General features: G+C 39.8%; 1 protein-coding gene across 6 annotated transcripts in view; it reads right to left on the bottom strand.

Moving 5' to 3' along the window:
• Positions 1 to 387: 387 nt before the first annotated feature.
• Positions 388 to 23,727, bottom strand: part of TOM1L1 (target of myb1 like 1 membrane trafficking protein) — a 90,144-nt gene continuing 66,804 nt past the window's right edge. For all 6 annotated transcript variants that reach the window (XM_071451295.1, XM_071451296.1, XM_071451297.1 and 3 more), the window contains 14 exons: positions 23,613 to 23,697; positions 21,399 to 21,477; positions 15,283 to 15,432; positions 14,900 to 15,019; positions 13,274 to 13,381; positions 12,562 to 12,678; positions 9,589 to 9,722; positions 6,577 to 6,637; positions 5,058 to 5,172; positions 4,214 to 4,310; positions 3,675 to 3,753; positions 2,723 to 2,810; positions 2,387 to 2,459; positions 388 to 1,465 (listed from right to left, as the gene is read on the bottom strand). In XM_071451295.1, coding sequence (XP_071307396.1) covers positions 1,405 to 1,465; positions 2,387 to 2,459; positions 2,723 to 2,810; positions 3,675 to 3,753; positions 4,214 to 4,310; positions 5,058 to 5,172; positions 6,577 to 6,637; positions 9,589 to 9,722; positions 12,562 to 12,678; positions 13,274 to 13,381; positions 14,900 to 15,019; positions 15,283 to 15,432; positions 21,399 to 21,477; positions 23,613 to 23,650 — 1,320 coding nt within the window. In that variant the 5' untranslated portion in view covers positions 23,651 to 23,697 and the 3' untranslated portion in view covers positions 388 to 1,404. The remainder of the gene's footprint in view (positions 1,466 to 2,386; positions 2,460 to 2,722; positions 2,811 to 3,674; positions 3,754 to 4,213; positions 4,311 to 5,057; positions 5,173 to 6,576; positions 6,638 to 9,588; positions 9,723 to 12,561; positions 12,679 to 13,273; positions 13,382 to 14,899; positions 15,020 to 15,282; positions 15,433 to 21,398; positions 21,478 to 23,612; positions 23,698 to 23,727) is intronic.

Genomic DNA, 23,727 nt, shown 5'->3' with positions numbered 1-23,727 from the left:
GAGGTTCCGTCAGCAGTCGCCCATTATGGATTACACTGCAACAGCCCAGTTTGATTTGTTACCCTTCACTGTGTGGGTTCTGCCAATACAACCCAGCTATAGGGGAAAAATTAAATCAATCCGCCTCCAATCCTATTTTCAGCTGTCTTCTCAGGCTGCTGTCCAGACCACTACAAATTAGCAAAAACAAATGAGAGTAAAGCAACTCACCTTTTCACCTCAAATTAAAAAACTCCCAGACTCCTTCGAGGTTGTGTTTTGGATAGAAGGAAGTTGTTCTAATGGTCCTGCAGCAAACTGCACAGTTTCACACTAAAATACTTCCAATGCTACCTACATTGATATTTCAGGGAATACACAAAGAGAGAAAAACTTGGAAGCAATGAGTTTACTTCTCAGTAAGCATTTGCTTTTATTTGGAATTTTATGCTATAAAAATTGCAAAAGCAGCTGAGAACTTCTTATCCTTAAACAGTTAACATAAGGAATGTTTAAAATGCAGTTATTTCACAAAAAATTAGCTTATCTGGTATGAATATTAACTAAGTTCTCAAATTTTTTATCAGCTATAAATTCAGAGAACTATACCTGTTAAAGTGCACAGTTTACATTCAGCATTAAAATAGATAAGGCACTTACTAAAAGATAAAACAGTTATTAACAGGATTAAACAATTAAAGTAAATGGATAACTATTGCTCATCTGCATTGTAGATGATTAATTTTTCCCTCACCAAAAGAATCTCTGCAGGGCAGGAATATTGAAAGAAACAACTGATCCCCCTCCAATATTTACTGCGTAAAGAAAAGCAACAACAACACAGGAACAAGCAGGTTTTTTTCCTGTTCTGTTAATTATTGATGACAGCACTTTGTGTCCCAGCTTTGGTTCTTCCCAAGATAGTGTGGGTTTTTAGGAAGAAAATAATAAAGGAAAATCTGTATTAAGGATGTAGGCAAGTAATGCTGCACATCTTCAGACATCTATTAAGAGGCCAATTTTAGGGGAAAAAAATTATATCTCAAAACGCCCTTATAGATTTCTAGGGAGATGAACATAGCAGTGAGGCCAAAAGAGAAGCTGGATTCTGCAGTTTCTGTGAATGTGCTTTTTTTACTTGTGCCAGGTGTCAAGTCTTCATACACAGGTGAATTTGGAAGTCACATTTTACAGGCACACCAAATACTTTAAAATAACCACGCAAGTGACCTTGAAGAACTCACAGCTGAACATTTAGGACAAATTGTCAAGGTGTGGAGCCAAGTAACTCTTCAACTTGCACACAGCTTAGTACTCCAACACTAATTACTGTGTCAAAATGCAAAACGTCTTCTGTTATTCACTTGTAGTTACAGCACAGGACCAGCACTAGAGAGTGTTCAGGAAAGGATTCCACCTCCATGTTCAGTCCATGTTCTTTTTAACTTCTGTCTTCAGCACAACATCAATTTCTTCATAAATAGCTCTGAAAGAGGAGGAGTAGGGTGACTCCTACATCACTTTTCATTTTGACAAATGGCACCAGGGAAATCGTGCCCAAAGTTTACAGTGTAGCTTCCCTTGCAGGATGCCCAGGTCTCCATGGAAACAAAGAGCCAACCCTGGTCTGATTATCTGATTGTACATTTAACAAGGAACCTCTGGATACTGTCACTTTTGTTCAAACAAGTTTGGGAACAGGACTGCAGAACACAAAAGGCAAATTCATCACTGTGCAATTACTGCACTAATTAAAAAAAACAATGGAAGCTTTGTTGAGATTTCCCTATCTCAAAATACAGTGGCTCCTTAGAAATAAGTTTTGTACAGATAGCTCAAACTTTTTTTTTTTTGCAATTTAGTGTTAGAAAGGGGAGTTCTGCCATCTGTTAGGTTTTGTATTAGTTTGCTGTCTCATTATTTTGGTCTTCTGGAGAGACACAGCATCCGTTCCCTTTTGTAGTTTATATTTAAATTAAGGATTTTTTTCATATGCAGTAGAAAAACACTCTTTAAAAAACACAATTGCTATGAACAGGAATTCCTTTGGTTACCTTCTTCCAGAACTACCAGTGCTGAAGTTCAATCAGCCACCTCCAGCAGGACCCTGACTATATTTCCTTCACCTTTCTGTATCACTGGATAACATTTTAGTAATTTTGATAGAGCATTACTCTTCCATTTTTACAGATGCCAGTTAATGAGCACGCTATAGTATGTTCCTTAATTGGTTATGCCAGAAATATTTGAAGAAAACATACAAAATGCAGCCACCGTCATTTACATCAATGATGCAGCTGGTCAGTTACCTCAGCCTAAGTAGAGTGGTCTGGTTTTCCTCTCAGAAGAAAAAGCCGTTTTGCCTTTGGTAACAGAATTTTAAAATTCTATTTTAAAAGTTACTTACTCAGTGGGAGCCAAGGGATCGAATTCCATTATCTCATAGTAATGAGGCGACTGTGACTTGTTCTTTGATGTAGCTGTAAAGAGAGACAGACACACCCAGATTCAAATGAGAATGAAAAGCAGGATTACTGCATGTTTTTTTGTGTCTTCCCAAAAGTAGCACATTATCTGCTACAGATTCAGCTGCTAAAATGGACAGATATGTAATGGAATCCATGAGCAATATGACTTGATCGATGCTTCCTGCTGTTCCTAGTCACTGACAGCCATTATGTAAAGGCCTTAAGTTCTAACAAGAAAAAGAAACATGAAAGAGGTGATTTGCAGTATTTATTACCTGCTGGTGATGGTCCATTTGATGACACAGTCTGTCCAGCCTGCAGATTTACTGGGTTCAGAGGCACTGGGCTTAAAAGAGTCGTCAACTAAGGACATCAAGCAAAACAATGCATAAACAGATTGTTCCATGAGGACCGGTTTGACCTAACTTACATAATTGCTGGCTTATCTTTAAACTCTCTGACTACTGCAGGTAAAATTCCAAGGCCAACAGTTAGCAACCCAATTAATCTTCATTCTCCATACAACCTTCAAAGCAACACTTAGTCTTCTATAGCACATGTGTATAACTTACTTCTGTGTTACTTGTTCCACCACACAGGTTCAAACATCTGCTTTTATTTGCAGTTTAAAATAAGGACTATGCATGTTTGTTTGGGAGCTGCTTCTCATCTTTTCTATTTCATACTGCCTTCATAACATTATCTCTAAGTCCCTTCAGGCTCTTTCCATTCCTTCTGTCATGGGTGTTTCTCTGCAGCATGACATTTGCCCTGCACTGTACTTGGGGTTTAAGTGACTTTTTTGTGGGCTTTGTTTTTGTGGGGGGTTTGTGGGTTTTGGGGTTTTTTTGTATGTTTGTTTTTAATATCTTATTTGTGATAGAAACTACACCAGAGTAACATCATGGCAACAGGAGGAGAGCTCAGCTTGCTTTGCATAGCAACAAATTAAATAATAGAGCAAGAGCTTTCTGCAAATTCCCCTGGGATTGTGCTGGACCCAAGGAAACAGGCTTCCACATTAGGATCTGTGGCAGCAAAAGAGGAAAGTTGACCTAGTTACCAAGTAGAATATTCCCTGAGGTATTACCCAGTAGAAAATTCCCTGAGGTATGGAGAAGGGCTACAGAAGAGACCTTTGCATCTTTGCAGTTGGGGTAAATCCAGAAGTTCTCATTTGACAGCTGCCAGACAAGAATGATCATCCCGAACGTTAGTATTACTCACATTGCTATAGATGTTCACATTGCTGTATGTGTGTCCAGCTGGGCTGCTTAAACTATTGCTTTGTGCTTCAGCTGCAAATCTAGGAGAGAGCAATACACTGAATATAAGTAAGAAACGATCAAAACTGTTTATTCTGATTGTTCCAATATTTTTTGGCCGGTCTGTCTTTCCTCTGTGTTACATCTGAGAGCAGCAGCATGGGCAGATGGACCAGTGTCCCATGCACATGAATTATAAAGACACCTCCCCTGTCTTGAACCCTTTTCCTGACCTGTTTCATGTTTCTCCCTTTCCCTGCCAAAAGTCAGGTACATTTATGTCTATCTATGACAAAACAGTGATGCAGGCGGAAGTGTATTTTGAACCCTCTCAAACAATGTCTAGCACAGAGGGAATTTTCACTTTTTCTACTGAACTAATATGTAAAAGTAGTAAATCTGTGTCCTCAGAGATTCTTATACTCATTAGATGAATTATAGAGCACTAATACCCCTAAGGATCTGTAATCCATTCCCATTCCTTGATAAGAGACTACTCACAGGGACTGCTGAGCTTTTGTAGGAGTTGCTGAATCCAGCTGTGGGTAAATTGATGGATGAGACCTAGTTTTATCTTCAGGGTGTGCAGATAGGCCATCTGAAATTCAAAGTGATAATTAATGGTAATTTAAACATTATTATGCAAAAGTAGCTACTTGTACTTTGAACACTAAAGGAGTAAAGTTTTTGTTTGGAAGGCCTATACAGCTCTGAAATGGATTGCTGTTTATCACATGAAAGGCAAAGTTTTAATGACTCCGAAAAGTCTTAGATCCAAGGTATTTATCTCTATATTTAGAACATCAGCAGAGCTCTACATGATAGATACCACTTAAAACTCTTGTTGCTATTTGTAAAGGATTAAAATGGAAATCTAGGGAATTATTCCCAGGGGGATATTCACACCTTTAGCTTTAGTATATGGACTTCCCTAAAGCAGGTAAAGGAGGGGCTTCTGCAAATAGTAATTCAGGGTACTTGAAGCCAAGTCTTTCTAACACTCCTGAAAAAACTCCTGTTTCTTCCTGCCAAGTCTACAGGACAAGCAGCTACCACAGTGTTTTACAGGCTCATTGCAGTAGAAAACAGACCATATTCTATTGCTCAAATCTATGTAAAAGGGGAGAAAGATTACTGTAAAAAAATTACAGGAAACCTTACAATATCTTACAATTTTGTTCCTATGAACACATTTCAATTCTCCTTTTAAGAAAATTTAAGAAACATCCTTAAAGTTAAGGAGTATCTTTTTTTTTCTTCTTTACAAGGAACTTCTTGATTCCTCCAGTAACCTCTTGTGGGTTTTAGGGAATCAGAGTGGAAGGGAACTTCTTTCACCACTTACTTCCTGAAGGAGACACTGCAGGGTCCCTTTGCACCACTGCAGACACAGAAGATGGAGAATCTATGGAGAGGCCAAGTAGATCACTTGAGGGAGCAGATGGCTGTTTCCTGTACAGCTTAACATTTGAAAAAGAATAAGTTATGTGGGGTTTTTCCTGGTGTTTTGTTTTGGTTTTTTTTTAAGGAATTTGCATTGTTTTTTTAAACTTGCATAGTTTTAAGCAAATCGCTGTTTTCACAAAACATTAACTTTTAAAATCTTAATATTAAAAATTGTTAAGTATAAGAGAAGATCAGGACTCTGTGTGTGTGAAATGTAGCTAATGAAATAAAATATGCACTTCAGAAAAAAACAATTTCAAAAAATAAAGAAAACCAGTTCTGAAGTAGAAAATAGAAAGGATTCAATTCTATAAAGCCATTCTGAACGTTTAGATACAGGTTTGATATTGATTTTCTGATCAATCCTATACAATTCTTTTCATGCTACTTACTTGTGTTAATGAGATTTGATATGTACTTAGGAGATTGATTTTTTCCAGTCCCTTTTTGGATAGAAAAAAAAATCAAAACCACAATAATGTTTCCTAGGACATAGAAAAGAGCTCCCTTCCTTTCTCCTGTGAATGTGTTGGAATTTAAAACATAGCCAGCCAAAGGTTTAATAAAACCACATGCTTGACTCATACAGGTTTGGTAACACCAGATGAAAAATAAATAAATAAAAGATGATGCATTTTAAACTCAGAGTCTGCTTAATAATACAAAAATGCACAGACTGCATCATTTGAATTATTAACTAACCCAACAGTGGAACCATCAAGCAAAGCCATCCACCTACATAATCAGAATGTAGTAATGGTGGCTTTTCAAGGAAAACAAGACCATCTTCTACCTTTTTATAATAATTGTCAGCAGTATTTCAGCATTCACAATGCATTTTCATGTTGAGTCCCAGATGACTGCACAATTATGGCTTAGAAGAAGGCAAAACATGTGCAAAACTACTTTGGGCAATATAATTAACAACCATAATTATCAATCAATAAAGGACAGTCATTAAAGATTTGCTACAAGCCATTGTTCACAATTCAGAAAAAGCTTTGACTCAGGAAAAAAATCAATAGAAGTGAATTCTCAAAGTGCAGCAGTATTTCAGTCTCTGGATCATTAACAGGAAACAAATGAAAAGAACCTATGGTTTCTCATTTTTCGCATGGCAGATAATTGTGCTTAGCTGGAGAGGCAATAAATCAGCATTTGAATAAATCTGTCTCCCATTTTTCATGCCCAAGCTTCCCTCTTGCATTTGACATTGTTTGCTACTTTAGTTACATGAATTTGCATGAAATTCTGCAACTGAGACTTTAGAAAAATCAGTAAGAGTAGCGTCACTCTGCTGTCTCCTGTACCTCTCAACTAGAGAATAAAATTCTGCATGGATCAGAAGTGCATTTTTGACAAGGAAGAGCAAAAGGAATGGTTGCAGTCCTGCAGTTCAGGAGCTCATCCTTAATTACCTCCTCCCGCTCCCGCTGTATCCTCTGGTTCTCCAGGAAACGAACTCTGTTCCGTGAGAACCTGTTGAAGGTGCAGAGTTGAATGTTCATTCTTACATTCCTGTGCTGTGCTTCAGAAGAATATGAAACCAGTTATAATCAACTTTTGATTCTCAAAAGACTCCAAACAAGCACTCCAGGTGCTGTCTCTGGGGCACTTGGCTTTATGGGCCATCTGACTCCCATTCCAGGGCTGTGGTCCTGGTATCTCCTACAACCAACACCAGCTGGTTTTTTCCTGGCCTCACATTTGGAGACAGCCATCTGCTTGTTCCTAAACAAAACCAAGGCTCCTCTGACAGTGGTTTGTTCTCAGAAGAGAACACGTGAACAGTCTCTGTTTTGGCCCACACGTTCGAAGAATGAGTCGGAGTTCTTCAGTTCTTGGGCTCTTATTGTATTTTATCTATAAAAATTTTTCTCCTGCCCTGCCAAGGTCTGTCCAGCAGGACAATTCCAGACACACTGACTGCCCTCAGGGCGGTGTTATCTCTTTATACTACAAACTACGTATAACACGTTTACAATTACTTTCCAATACCTATCACCTATGTTAGACAGTGAGTTTCTACTCTAAACCAATCCAAAAGTACCAATATCACAGCAGAAGATGGAGGTAGAGAAGAAGAAGAAGAAAGGCTGGACATGCCCAAGTCTCTCCATCTTGTTCCCAAAACCCCTATTCTAAAAACCCCAAAATCTACTTTTTCACCTAGTGATAATTTTATTATTACACTGCTTAAACTTCTGTGGCTTTCAGGTCTTCATACAAAGCTGATAATTTGCTCCACGGGTCATAATCAAACCCACAGGTGTTCTGGGCTGTGTGCCAGGGTCTCTGAGCCCCCTGGCAGGGGTCCCAGCAACTCTGGACACCCAAAGGGATGCCCTGAGTTCCGACAGTTTGTCTCTGTTCACACTAGGCAGGTAACTTCCTAGTGTGCCAGAACACTTCCAGCTGAGTCCCAGGAAGCCTTCTGTCCTCAGAGTTCTGGGCATTCCCTCATGCTCTCCCAGGACAACCCACACACCCGTTCTGGCACACAGCCCTTTGCAATAATTTTTTTAAAAAATGGAAACAAACAAAAAAAAAATCCATCTGCATAAATATGTATGTTCTAGGAGTGATAACAGTGCTACTGTGGGTCCAGAGCAGACCCACACAGGTGACACTGAACATCTGGAAGGTCACTGTGTTTCAGCACCAGGAGCCCTGAGTTGCCTGGACAGACATATGGACAGTTTATCCAACTGCATGTGCTATTCAGGGTCACTGTACTAGGGAGGCCCAGAAAAAGAGTATAGATGCATAAAGAAACAGTAAAAAAACCTTTCCAACTGTAGAGCAGAAAGTATTTATCTGAAATCAAGAAAGAACCAAGAAGCTGCAGACACTAGAGGGAGGCACTGTTACACACATGAGCTGTTGGTTGCACAGCTGAGATTGCTCTGGATTTAATTTGGATTCTACATTAATAATCAGAAACAGAAAATGCAGCACAACTCATCCTCCAACAACACACACAGTGTGAAACAGATGCAGCTCATTAAAATCAGCTGGCCCTTTACACACCTCATTGTTCAGAGGGAAATACAAAGAACAAATCTTATGCAACACAAAATTAACCAGATACGTTTTTATACTTATCTACTCTGAAGTGCAATGGATCTGCACTCAGGAAGACCTGTACCATACAAACCATAGCATTACATTACTAGAATACAGTAGTTTTCTGTCAAATTAATAATTCTTTCCATCACTGTATCTTTAGTGAGGAATCTGTTTAATTATATCCACAAACTCCTATTCACAGTTTGAGGTTCCCGGCCTTAACAGTATTCATCACTTGTAACAAAAATGTAAGCCCACATCTGACTTCAGTGGATTTACACGAAAGCTGAATAAAATTCCTTTTTTGCTTATTCAAAGGAAAAACCTCCTAAAGGAAGTGATCACACAGTTTTTTCAAGACAGCTGCTGTAAAATCCACCAACACTACAGTAAACAAGATTAAAGAGTAAATGAAAACTTAACATTGTCATGATTAGGCCCAAAGTTTATTCCTGACACTTAAAAGAATTACTGATATTTTAAGTGCAGCACTCAGAACAGGATTAAAAAGAAAAGATGACTAAATTATACAAATTTGCTAAATTTAATACAAAACAATTGCACTTGATGCATAATGATTCCTAGAACACTCTTTAGCCATGGAAGAGATCAGCTTCTTAATATGGAAGGGTATCTCCTATTAAATCAGAACACTCTCCATAAGTATACTCATATTATATTTTGGGGAGCAACACTGGAATTTTAAGTTGAAAACTAATTTCAGTTTTGCCAGCATCCAGTCACGCTACCAGCGCCATTAACAGACAAATACCCAGGATGTCAACAGGAGTACTGCTGTGCTTTCATGTGTGAAAGAGAGAAACATTTTCTCTAAGACAAGCAGAACACTATGTTTCAATCCAGCTAAGAACAGCAAGCAACTCTCCTAAGTATGCAATGAGGCAGAAGGCTGCTCTATGGCCAATTCCCGCAGTAAAGGTGTCAAAACTGTTTAGGAAGGAGGACAAGTATTCTTTTCTGGAAGCACAGACACTTAACAGAGATAAGCACCAGCACCAAAGGATTTGGAGCAGTTGTTGACAAATTCACTGGACTGTGCCAAAAAGGGATGTCAAATTCCAAATTATTTTTGTGTGCCTCCATCTGATTTCCTGCCTATGCTGTTAACTTGCTTTACACCACTCTAATGTTTCCTAACTACTTTCCAGAACCATTTCTGAGGTGTTTAGAAGGCAGAAAATACATAATTTTCTCTTTTTACAATCATATTTCTTTTCTGAATTTTAGGATAAAATCTGTCTCCATGGGGAGGATCAACAATAGGCATAGGGAGCATCTCTCCAATAAGTGTATTTATTCAGGTAGGATTCCAAATGTGAGGAGAGAGGTCCTGCACTTACCTTTCATGTCCCAGGAGGACATTATTCAGATCTTCATTTACTTGTATTAGCTCAACAATTACATCTTCATTCTCCACTGTCACCAACAATTCCATGATCCTCTCCTGCATCATCCGACAGGTCTTGTACAATTTCTGCCCAAGGCAAGGGAAGGAAAAAAATTAAAAATTGTAACTGTGGTCTCTCAGTGTGTTGGTCCTGGAGATGAATGATAAGACACTCAAGCACTGTAGAATCACAGGTAACATTCCTTAATTTACACAAACCACACAGGTACCAACAACTGCAAATGGAACAATGTCCATGTCCTTGATCTCTGCAATGCAGGGTCACAACTCCCAGCACCACATCACTCCTACACAATCTCTACCTCTCAACACACCTTCATTTCTAAAGATATATGTGTCTCTAAAGCGTGAATTACAAATTGCAAAATAACAGAGGCCCCCTTCTGGTTGAAGCTGATTAAACTCAGCAGGATACTTGGACATAATCCTGTTCAATGTCTGCTTGAAGAAAAGAAAATATTAGTCTAAAGGTCAGAAGTGCTCTGTGACAATCTCAAGCTCCAACTATTCGTTTAAGTGGGAAGTCTGGATAAACTTAATCTATAGATTTTTGAGAAAGTAACACAAACCTTAGAGAATCAGCAGATAGGAGAATTATGAGAGTTTATTAAGCAGAATTTTGCATTATTGCCTGGTGAAGTGGAAGACAGTCTGTTTATATTACTCCCCTCTGCAAACTTTGCATGTTCAAAGAAACAAATTCTTTAGCAACAGGAACTTTAACTCAGCCAACATTTTTTCTCCTTCATGCAACATTGGCAAATGCAGGCTGGCTCAGCTTAAAGAAACAAAAAAAAGAGGGGGGAAATGACTCTCTTTGCACACTACTATTCAGAAATTGCTTTGATATTCTAAGTGATCTGATTTTTCCTCAAAAAAATACAATACTTCATGTAAATCAATCATATATTTAAAAAGAAATTTGCACCCCTTTGCTAAATCTGTATTCAGGATTGCAGAGTGCTCTACTTTTCAGTACTGTAGCTTCACAGCCCGGGATAAAACACACAAAACTGTGTTCACCCTAATGTCTGTAATTACATTTAAAATCTCCCCAACTGCACACCTTACTATGTGATCCACATTTAAAAAATGTGTATTTCTAAGGACTCCATTACACAAGCAGACTGGCAAGTTTCAATACTCAACAGACAAGGAAATTGAGATACTAATTTCAGGCATGGATTTGTCTGAAAACTGGAGTTTTACAATGATGGAGTAACAGCTGGAATAACAGTCACCAGTAATTCCAATACATTTTTGCTAATTTTCACCAGCTGCTGATCTGGACCCAAATTCCTGCACATGCATCCACTATTTGTTCATTATGTCTATTCACCATCCAGTACAAAAGTTTGTTACTCTTCTTGGCTGATCTTGAACTATTCTTTAACTACAGTTATTTATTGGCCAGCACATTATTTCCAGTGAAATATGATATCTTAAGTCTTGTCCAAAAGAGGGTGGGGAAAGAGAGGAGCCTGACCACTAATGACTATAAAGAACTGTAAACACTGATCAAGTTCACCTTGTTACAGTTTTTATTGAGGGACTCCAGATAATCTGAAGTACTAAAATCAATGTCTCCAACTCACTCAAAGTCTAAACAAGCAGCTGTTTTAATAAAGGATTTTGTTCTGTGACAACAGAAGTCCAATCCAAGCATTCCAGGTAGTGCCACAAACAAAAAGAGAACATTAAGCATTGTTCAAGGAATAGGCTGGCCGTGCCTGATGTTTTACACCACTCCTTGACAGGCGAAAAAGAACAGAAAGAACAACAGTGAAAGGAATGAGTTTTCATTCACTCTCCTACATATGGAAACTCCACACCCTGTCCTCAACCTTTTGCCAACACTTTTATTACTGGGAGTGTCAGTAAGAATCCACTGGTTTACTGTGGGCAGCTCAATCTGTGCACCCACATATGAAATGTCATGGCAGGAGACAGGAAATAAAAGACAAACTTTTTCTGTTTCCCAACCTTTTCAGGGATTGGACAGAGGTGGTCAAGAATAATATATCAATGTATTCTCAACAGCACCCAGTAAGGGTTCATTGCACAGGAGAATTTCTACACTGGGGAGGAGAAGCACACAAGGCTTGCAAAAATTAGATCAGTTCTTCAAAACACTTAATGCTGCAAAACTGTCAAAAATGCTTCCTCATTGTAGCAGTTTGGAGGTAAGGTTAGAAACAGAAGGATGTAGTAAAAGCTTTTTAAGTTCTCAGAGACAACGTGAAACTGAAAAGCTTCCATTAACATAGGTCACTATTGCAATGATGAAGTAATACTGTACTTTTAATTTCTGAACTGGAAAATACAGCATAAGCACATAATATCACAGAAAGGGCATGTACAGGTTCACTGTCACATCACTGGACTATTGCAATACACCTCCTTCAGGCTACACTTACAGAGCACATGAATCCCTCTGTGGCACAGCAAGTTCCCAGTCTTTGAGGTCACACACATAAAGCCAATGCTTCATATTCTTCACTGGCCCTCAGTCTGCCCCTAAGGGACTGGTGATAATAAAGAGAGCTCTGCAAACTCCAGGATGGATATGAGAGTGACACTGTGTCATCATCTATTCTCCAGCTGGAATGTTCTCGGGGCTGTTTGACAGAACATGCTCAACAGAGAACGCTCCATTATGAAATTCTTTTGCCATTGGAATTCCCTAGAGCTTAAATTTGCATTGCCAGCTGTATTGTCCTTTCCTGACTATCAAGATGTCAAAGGGAAGGTGAAGGAGATGAAAGAAAGCTGAGCAAAACGAGAGATAGAAACCTGTTGTAGGGTTCCATCTGTCAATCTGAATTCAGATGTTAAAAGACAAGATATAACAATTTAAAAAGCAACTATACCAAACCAATAGCCCCATCAATGAATTATCATGTACCTGTAAAAGATTCATATCATCTGGATTTTCAGAGCCAGGAACATTTTCTTTCAATATTGATGACATAACTCTCACATTCATTTTTGCCATATCCAGCTCACTGTACAGTTTCCCAATCTGTTGGAATTCAACAGGAGAATATTGTGTAGGTGAACAGAGCAAGCAGAATAATTTTTACCTCTAATACACACTTTCTTTCCCATTAGGTATAATATGCATTATTATTATTATTATTATTAAGCATTATTTTACTCTGGTAACACAACATGGAAATGAATAGAATTAGTTCAGCTTTTAAATGTGCACTCAAACTAAGATCCAAGCCTGATAGCACTACTTGTTTTTCTTACAGTTAATCCCTCTTACTGATGTCCCTGTTCCTCCTTTTAGTTACATACAGGGCACTCAGGCATGCAAGAGAACTGTCCTTTCCTTCCTGCTTTTTATAATAACCTCTTCACACAAGCCTTATGTGAAACAAATTTGGCTTTCACGCTTATCTCTGAACAAGCTTTTATCAATTTGCATAAGGGCACTGTAAGATGTAATTAGATATCCACACAGTCGAGTAGTAACTCCACAAACCCAACAGAAACCCAGAGCTACACCCTGTGCACTGAGGGTCCCTGCAGGGGCACCCAGGCTGCTCAAGCCACACATTCACAGCACATTCCAGGTGGACCCACCCTCCCCTAAACCTGTAGTGCTGCACCTGCTCCGGAGTCAACAACAACGTTGGGCCTGTGGGAAGAGGCAGGAAGGAACGTTTGGCAGGACTGGCAGAGGATGGGGATGACTTTGCACAAGGCCAGGGTGAAATCTGTGAAAACACAAAAAAAACAGAGCTTGGGTTTAACAAAACTGCAGCAGGCATCCTGCTGAGAGAGGAACATCTCTCAGACTACACAACTGGCCAGGAGCTTCCTCATCATCAGTGCTCCCAGGGAATTTGTTGAGCAAGTCCTATTTAAAAAAAAATAAATCTAATGGCTATTTTGTAATGAAATGAGGCTTGGAAATCAAATATTTTTAGAAAGGGTTTGCAAATAAGTACCGTCACAGGATGAAGTGGGAATGGCTTAAGAACAGGCTAGCAAGGAATAATTAAGCCATCTAAGAGCAAAGAGTCCTTCCCAGAGTGCCACTGCAATTTTGCAATGAAGGACAATTTGGAATGTGATCACACTTGGAAGCAGTAGAAAGGCTGGAGGGCCAAGTCTGGGTCTCTGCAGAAGGTAAAATACAAAAGTCTCCTGGACTGAAAAGCAGAAACAGCCTGAGTGAGCTTCACCGGCATTGCATCTGAACTGACTAATAAAAAAAATCAAATGTTAACTCCAGCCTGCACTATACACTACAAACCCTTCACTTCCTGGAGACTAAGGTAAAAACTGTGTTCAGGTCTGCTAAGACAAACAGAAGGTTTGCCACTGATTTTTACTGGCAAGTACATGAGGTAGACAAAGTAATCTCTAATGAACTAGGTGAAGGAAAAAATTAGTATTTATTGAGAGCATTCTTCACACAGCTAGTTCCAACAACCTTTAAATACATAAGCTTTTGTGTACTCCACTATTCAACCAGAAGATCAAACTCAGGATAAATCTGAATTATTCCTGTCTGCACTGATTATAGACATAAAATTCTGTAATTGCAAGATTCCACACAGTGATGGATGGCTTTCACACTGCCCAAAGCTCTTGTGAAAATTCTTCTTTAAGAAAAAAAAGAAATCTAGAAAGAATGGCATTAAACCATGTACTGTATTTCCAGCTGCTGCACAATGTTCAAACCATACTTAGATTTAATGTCCTAAATGCCACACAATACTACCTATGACAGAGGCTTAAATAACACTTACTGTGCAAAGCTGGAGAGATATGCAGACAATAATATTTTCTTATAGATTTCTACATCTCTCCATTTAATCTTAAAGACAGATGATGCTCATTTTCTCAACAGTATATGTTTTTGTAAAAACCTTACTCATTTTTGTTGAGGCTTTCAGAAGCTGACAAGTATGGAGCACTAAGCACTCATTTATTTTGAAGTAAACAGCATGCACAGATCTTTTAAAGTCTCAAGACAGAGATGCTTCATTTCTGAGAACATATCCATGAATCTGCACTTGAAAATGAAATAAACTACTATATAGTTCAGGTTTCTTCATTGTTATCTTAGCTGTTATAACTGAAACTGATTCCTGCACATGTGCTTAAGTAATTTGGTCATATTCTGCCCTGAAGCATTTAAATAAAAAAAACCCAGATCAAACATGCCTTCTGTGTCCCATAAAATTAACACATCTCATTTCTGAAATGTCCTTGTGTATCCTCACCTTAGATCCACCACTGCTAGTGTCAGAGGATGGAAATTCCACGCCTTTCTTCAGCAATTCCAGGTAAACTTCTTTTACTTCGCTCACATCCACCATCCCTTGAAAACCTCGTGCCCAAACCTGGTTTTGAAATATCAGGGACAGTAACAGTCACAGAAATGGTCAGTCAGTGGGTCAGGAAAATGCTTTTAAAATGTATGGTCCTAAAGGCAGGTCATTCCCTTCTTCCACTTTGGATAACTCCATTCAGTGCAACAGGAACCACAACAGCTCCAGAGTTAAGGTGCTTTCAAAAGAGGTTCGCAGGATTTAAACAGGTTGCACAATTAAACATTTCCCACATGGCAGACACTGTGAACACTCGCAGTTTACTCCAGACTCACCATGATAAAGGTCAGGATTTTCTCTTGCATATCAATGGGCAGGTTGTATCTTGGGTTTAGCAGTTTCACCAGCTTGTCTTTGCAGAAATCCTTCTTCACAACTAAAGACTGGAATCTTGGGCCACAGTTCTCCACACACATCTCAAGCAGCTGCACACACAAAACCGCTTTGATTATAATAGGGGGGAATAGGGGGGAAAAATCCCACAACTTGACAGCTTTTTTTTTTTTTTTTGTTTAATTTGTTTCAAGTAGTTATAGGGAAGAGTAGGAATGGATATGAACAGATAACTGCTCACTAGAATGCCTGATGAGGTCACTTCAGGGAAACAGGAGCTCCCTGTGTGCTCTGTTATACCTGCACAGTCCAAAGGAGCTGTGCCAGCCACAGTGACACTGTTTTTAACAGAGAAGCATGGTCACCCTTGTTTCTATTCACAGCACTTACTGAACATATGGTACCTTAACAGCTGGAAATCTGCCCATATCTTAAAAAAATCACTTGCACAGGTTCAGCAATAGAATTAATTCACTGCCTAGCACATAGGTACCCTGGTCTGACAGATTCTGAAGAGCTCTGCAAGAGAAGAAAATCAGATTGCTAAATGCCTGTCCTCTAATCTGCCCTGTAAGTGAGAGACTAATGATAAAATAGAAAAGAACAAATTCACCAACTTGGAGCACAATTTCTCCATGTGTTTCAAAGGTCACATTAATTTGAAACAGATGAGCTGAAATGTTCCAATTCTCAGATTCATCTTCATGAGGGAAGTCTACTTCCAAAAACATGCTTCAAATGCTTAGAGCAGAATCCCTGCAAGCACTGTGCCTGCCCTATCAAGCACAGCAGGATGTGGTAATGACAATACTTCTCCCTTGTACATCTGGAGGTGGTTGATTACAATTCTCATTTTGCAGAAGAGATGTCAAAAACTGCCATTACATCCCAGTCACCTGGGACTTGACAGGAAACTGGGATCAATCAGATCAGGTGCAGAATCACGAATAGAATTCATCTTGCCTGGCCCAAATCTAAAGATGGACGATGACTCACACAGGGATTGTCACTCTTGTGCTTCTGTCTCTTCAATTGAAGCTTCATTTTCCCTCCCAAAGGAAGAGGGAAGATAGGAAGGTGAAAGCAAAGGGCTGACATTAACAAAAGGCTGCAAAATTTCATGGGTTTTGAGATAAAATTTCCCCTGAATCATGTCACAGACAGAATGTATTCTCAAAAGGGATGATATGGTGATCTTGATAAAAGTAGGTTAAGTATACTTTCCTATTCCACATTTGACTAAGTGAAATCATTTTATTAACTCATATTTTAGCCTCAAGACTCAGGGATTTTTTTCCCACTGTGATCGGGAACTTACAGGACAACAGGTTGAAGACCAGAAGAAAATATATTGCCAAAATGAAAACAGGGTAGAACAAAGAGACACTGACAGACTGCTGTGCAAAAAGCTAACATAAAGATAATTACAAAAAAACTTGGTTCAAAACATTATTTTCATAGAGAGTACATGAAACATATGCTAATATGCCAAGTCGTTTGCCTGTGCAGTACTTCAAAGATGCTTTGTGTAAAATATTTTCAACCCAGTGCATGGGAAACTTGTTATATTACTCCCTATTATTAATTCCCTACTTAGGGGACTGAGTATTTATCCACTGAATGAAAGTACTGAACTAATGGTCTGGATCCTCCACTCAATTATGCCAGCCCAGCCCACTCACTCAGGGAAAAACTAAGCTGGTATAAGAAAAAGAAGAATTTGACTCAATTATTTTTAACTGGACTATTCATGAACAAGCCACTTTCATGCTAATAACACCTTTCATTAGAATTTCAATATGGGTATTTATGGTGCAAATAGGACTCCGGTGCAAACAGGATTCCACTTCCACTGGAAAGAACAGATCCAAGGTGGCCAAGCCAACCACTGCTCCACACAGCTCAATGGAAACTCAACAGAAACACGTTTTAATAACAAAACTGGCAAATTAACTTCAATCAAACCATTAAACTTCCTGTCAATGGCAAACAGGATGTGAGAAGTGCTGGAATTGACAGAGCTGGTGTGTTCCAGGATAACTGATCCCAGAGATCTGCACTCAGCAAAAGATGCAAACTGTGTAATCCAAGGCTTCTAGTTTACAGGACTGAACCACAAAACTAAAATGATAAAAGGAATCTACAAAGAGGTGAAGCTAAACTGTGAAGCAGAAACAAAAAATGGGAGAAGTTGGTGAGTATAGCAGAAGGTCAGCTATGTTCCTTATCAACAGAGACCTCACTCAGATTTCAAGGCTCACTGCACATCTAAAGCAGCCAGGTTTGATCCATAAAGCTGAGCAATGGGTGCAGCTTGTGAGGGACACTTCTCAGACCCAAGGTGGCTGCAAGAATACCCAGATGAACAGCTTGCTTCTTCACATTTCTGACTCAAGGGGAACAAGCCATTAATCCGTTTCCAGGATTACACTCCACTGAACACATCCTGATGCCTGCCCAGCTGAGGTTTGGAACTGCAATATGCTCTTTCCAAGGCCAGCATTTAAACCAAACCGGTATGAGCAGCTCTTTCAGCTGCCACTCACCAATTACAGTGCAGGGGCTGAGTACACTTAATCAAGGTTCAGCATTTCAAAAACACTGAATTTTCAGAAGTCTTGAATTTTTCAGATTTCACATTTCAAACACTGAGATTTGGATTTCTTTTGCTCCCACCTGATGTCCTCTTCTTTTCTTCTTTATCAGCATATACCATAAAATATAATAAAATAGAGTAGTACTCTTTTATTTAGGAGCTGTAGAACTTCCTCATGCTTTTGTTTTTTAGATCCTCTGCTTTGTAGAATGTTAATTTAACAAACTAAAATCTGAAGGCCACATGTGCCATGGTAATTTTTTTCTGCATCAAAAAAATGACACATGATTAAAAGGATAAGTGGAAATATTCTTAGGAAAAAATACCTGTCAAAATTTAATTCTAGGCAATTATAGAATGGCTTATGCTGGAAGGGACCTTCAAGGTCAACTAATTCCAATTCCCCTGCCATTCACTAGATCAGGTTGCCGAGAGCCCCATCCAACCTGGACTTGAACATTTCCAGGGATGGGGCGCATCCACAATTTCTGTGGAAAAATGACTTCCTTTAAAATATTTTCCAACAATATAATACAAAGGTGAAACAGTAATTTAATCTTAAATTTCTGCCCACTGCTTTGAATGCAGGAGTGAGAGGGACACATTGAATAAACAATTTCCCCATGTGATGTTCAGCTCCTGAGACCTTACAGGGATCAGAATTGGGGTGCTGCAGCAAATGCTTTACAAAACCAAGGGAGCTCTGTGTAGGTGACTGAACAGCTGTCTCAGTACTCATTACATAAACAGAATTTATGTACCTAAAGTCTACCAGCAATAAAAAGTCAAGTAACACACACACAGTCTGTTGGATTCCTGCCTGAAAGTTCTAATCCTCTTCACTCTGATTGCACAACCTCCAGTACCAGCCCTGATCTCTTGGTGTTATCAAAGACTGGGCATGAGGCAACTCCATGGCCTGACATAAACACCTCCATCCACGTGACTTCACAGGAACTTCAGCAGCTCAGAGCACCTGAAGCCAAGCCATAGCCAGCACATTATCCAGCTGGCACTCAGCCTTCTTCCTCCAAGTAAATAAAGCATCATCCAAGAGTGAGGAGGAGGAACACACTGTTGAGATTTAACACATTCCAGTAACAAAATCAGGGCTAACACGCGCAGTTGAGCTGCTTCCATGGAGATTTCCACACTCCACTCAGTGTGCATTCTCTGGGAATGAGCTCCTTAAGCAGCTTCATTAGAAATATTAAATTCAAGGGTGTCAAGGTTGAATAGTTACAAGTGGATCAAAGTGCACTTCTAAGAAATGTGATTTGCAGACACTTAGTTTTATCTAATGTAGGTAGGAGAGACAATCTGATGTAGAGTCTCAAAAGCTAGAGGACCACACTTATTGTAAGAAATACAGGCACTAACAGTTCATCCAAAAAGAACTCTTATTTTTGCAAAACTCTGTGAAGAAAACAATTTTTAAGAGATGAGAGTTGCACAGGAAGGGAACAGCTTGTGTTTCAGTGATTGAAAATTATTTCTTTTTTTCCATTTGCAATTAATTGCTGTTGTCATCTAAGCATTTCAAAATGGAAAACAGGAACAATTTCATTAAGGCAATTAAGAAGATAAAACCAGAAGATACAGCACATAGGAAGAGTGATGTGGGAAATGTAAAAGCCATACATGTCTAGCAATGAGGTCATCAAAGGAAAAGCTTTTACACATGCTAAAATTATGTCAGTACTGGTAAAAAAACAGCAGTACTGGTAAAAAAAAAAGAAAAAGGAAAAAAGCCAGAGGCACAGGGAGAGACAAAGTATAAAAGATCTTATGCAAGAACTAAAACTAGAAAGAGAGAGAGTTAGAAGAAAGTCTGGAACTTATTTAAATGTAAAAAAATAAGGAAAAAAGATTAAAAAATACAGGGATAAGAACTCTGCAAACAGAAAGCAGCAGCTGGGCCAAGAGAATGTGACTGCCTGGCAGTCAAGTTACAGGTGTGCATGGTAGAGGGTGAGGACAGAGAAAGTGGCTGGAACAGAACAGGAATTGCACTCCCAGCTGAACTTGCTGCATGCTCTGTCTGCCATACAATGAGCTCCCAGGTCAGTGTGATAAAGTTCTTCCTTGGATAGACCTGGATCAAGATCCTTCTCCCACTTTTACATACTCAAAAGCTAAGCTATAGTGTCACCTTGGGTATATCTGCACTGTAAATACTCAAGGAACAGCTCCCAAACCTAAACCCTGGGTTATCAGCAGAGACTGTGTCAGATAGTCACAACAGGACCTCGCTGCACAAGGGCTGCAGGAGACAGACCTGATACAGGGATGGCAGGTACAGTGGAAAGCCAGTGTTCCCATTATGCAAACACACAGAACACACAAAAATGTGACTCATGAGACAGTGGAGGAGGAAGCCAGGGAAGAAGTGTGGAAACAGAGTGAGCTAGAGGTCTATATTGACATGTTTAACAATTATCTGCATCTCTAACTTGTCAGGAGACACTTGGGCAATTTCTAAGTGACCTACAATTTGGCCCTATCCATCACCCATCTTCTTTAATCACTTCTCAGCACATCTTGGTATAGACTATGATTTTGCACAACAAATACCAAACCTATGAGTAATAGTACTCAAAGTGATGCAGATGGGCCTCTAAAACCTCAAAAAAGGAAATGGTGAAGAAAATACTTTTAACCAATTAACAAAAAACTAAAATCCTCAAGAACCTAAAATACAAAAGATATTACTCTTGTCACAGTAGCACTACTGGTAGTCAAGAGTAATTCAAGTCAGAAACTCAGGACTTAGGAGAGTATTAGAACTTCCTGCATTAACATACTCCAGTAAATCTTAAATTGACTGAAATCACAACAGCTCCCCAAACCCTGGGGCAGTTCAGGAACACTGTCAGATTCTAGAGGCCACATGTCAAGCGAGGATATTCCCAGACACTCCGACCTTTAGCCATAACGTCTGAATTTCACACAGCTCACTCTGCCTCTTGCTCCCTTACTTAACTCACCATGGTTACCTTTTCCTTCAAGTTTATCATTTATATGTGATAACATTTCCTTTTACCAAGCATGTATCACACATTCCACCAGTGCTGCACACTGTGCTTAGTCTGACTAAGATCAGCACCACAAGGTGAGTAATAGAATGGTCAAATGTAGCTTTTATGTAATATCCTAACCTCTATGTCTTTCACAAACAGGTGGGGCTCTCACAGGACAGTCACTGGAGCAAATAAGAACTATCCTACTTTTACACAGAACAAGTTAGCTCCCTATCCACCTCGCCACCAGAATTTGCATCATCCAGGAGTCCATGGAATGCCAACAAACCATCTGATCTGCACTGTGGCAGTGCTGTACACACAAACAACAAAGACTGAAAACATCCTGGAGAGTTGTGTCAGGGATAATTTGCATGCCACCTTATCGTTTAGACTGTTTGCCTTCTTAGTGTCTAATTAATATAAATATAGCTGTACTTACAGACAAGGTAAGCCTGATCTCCTTGTGGTTACAGTTTTTTGAAAGCTTCTTCTTCAGTGCTTTAACTGCATCTTTAGGCCTGTGACAAGAAATGAAAGAGGAGAAGTTACCAGTGAAGTTTTCTAGTTCATAACTTCATCCAAGAACCAAAAATACCAGCCTGAGATACAGGACCAAATCCACCCCTGTGCTTACACCCACATAAAACCAGAGCAATTGCCCCATTGATTTCAGCAAAATCTCTTCAGCACTGAAGTAGAGTAACAGAGCAGTGAATCAGGTTTGTTACTGCAGACTGTGCATTACTCCAGAGACTTGTGCAGAGATAAAGTTTTGCTCTGCAAAGTCTGCTCCAAAATGATATTTTTCCACTGTTGTAGAATAGAATTACATATCTAGCTTTTATTGCCATGAAAGGAAATATCAACTGCCAGATGTATCAAGAGTTGACTGGCAGTTTTCATGTATGATGCAATTAGAATATATTCTCCTGGGAGTGCTGTCAGGAGGAGGGGTGTCATGGATAACTTCCAATCTTATAATTGCAGGATGCACTTAACTCATCTGAGTAACTACCAGGGATGCATGGACAACCCACTCCAGCCAAGAGATAGGGGCATTTCTAACCCAGCCATTTTCATTTCTATATATATACCCCATATCTTTTAACTATCTGTGTAGGGGGAAAAGGGTGGAAGATGGTATCGAGGTTATCACATGTGGGAAGCAATTTTGCCTCATTAATATGGACTACCTATAGTGTACAATTATTAGGGCCAGCCCAACACTCATGATCAACATAAACAAGATGTCCTAACATCTCTTTAGGATCTCTCTAGAATCTAAGATGGAGCAATAGGCCCAAATACAATGTTTCACTTAAAAAAACCAAAGAAATCTTTGTTGAAAACATTTCAAAGTCAATGAAATTAGATGGGTGTTTACCATTACTGCATCTCTTTGTTTGAAGTGCTATACTTCATGAGAAAAAAAGAAAAAAAATAGGAGACATTTCTCTATTTTTCTTAATCATATGTCATACCCAGGCACATCAGTAGAGCATCAAGTGACAGATGGCACAGGAGTGGAGAAGTTTCCCTTTTAGAGAGCTGTTCTACAAACCCACTCCTATTTGCTTCCCCCACTGAAGCATCTGGAAATGCTCTGGTCAGGAGCTGGATATTGCATTAAAATAACAATTTGCCTAATTAGATGCAGCAGTTCTGCTGCTCCTACTATTCTGTTACAGACTGTGACTAGTAGTAGCTGCCTAGGAGGAAGTTACAAGGAGCTCCTCTGCAAGCTTAAGCTGTGCACAAAAGGAAACAGTTTATTTTAAAAAAAGGCTCTGTTGCATGGAAACTTTACATAAAAACTAACACTGAGGGTCAAAGCGTGCTGTTGCTTATGGCAATAACCAGAAGGAAGTCATTATTACCGACATTCCAAGTACTAAGAACCACGGGTGAGTGCATGGAATCCAAAACAAGGAGAGGAGAGAAAAGTTGATACAGTAAAAAAGACACCTGTGCAGAAAGTAAGCCATACCTCATTGTTCTGGAAAAAACTCTTTAGCTAGTGTTAAAATATGCCACTACTAGAATGAGTTCTCAGAATGCAATGCTGAAGCAGATCTTACATGAGAACAAGTTTCCTTTTTTCTGCTTTTACAGGTGGAAACAAGGAAGTTCAGAGCAGCAAGTGGCTGAGCAAACCTGGATGTGGCTGTCCAGTGCAAGAGACCAGCTCAGTTCTGGGAGCACACCTGGATGGGATGGATCCCACTGCACAGGATCCCAGCCCGCGCTTCACCCCGGCTGCGGCACAGCCTGGCAGAGACACTGCACGGTGGGGAGCTCGAAGGCAAAAGCCAAGAGTTTTAAATATTGTTGTAGGCACCCAAATGGTCAAAGCCTTTTTCCAGGTGGGTTTGCAGAGCACAGGTGTAGCCCTTCAGCCTGACGAGCAGATAAGATACCTTTGCCACCACCTTTCTCTACCGTGTGTCTATGGGGAAGAACCTCCGAGCCTAATCCATAAAAGCCCCGATGGGGTAAAGCTTTTCCCTGGGAACCAAAGCTACGTGCTCCCTGCGCTATTTCGTTTCGGGTCACTTCACATCAGCGTCCTACGCCGGCTGCTCGATGTCGCCCTGCCCTCGAGCGACGCCGGTGCCACCTCCGTGCCCCGCAGCCCCCCGGCCCGCTCGCTCACCCCTCCTCCGTGGCGTTGATCACGTCGCAGATGTGCATGAACTGTCCCCACTCCTCCGTCTGCAGCGACCCGAGCGTCGCCCGCTCTGAAAGGCCAAGGGGAGCCGAGGGTCAGC

This window comes from Agelaius tricolor, unplaced genomic scaffold, assembly GCF_023055355.1.
Source record: "Agelaius tricolor isolate 1412-34295 unplaced genomic scaffold, bAgeTri1.0.p SCAF_32, whole genome shotgun sequence".
Classification (NCBI taxonomy): Eukaryota; Metazoa; Chordata; class Aves; order Passeriformes; family Icteridae; genus Agelaius; species Agelaius tricolor.
The sequence above is the reverse complement of the archived record's forward strand: the minus strand, read 5'-3'. Positions and strand labels throughout refer to the sequence as shown.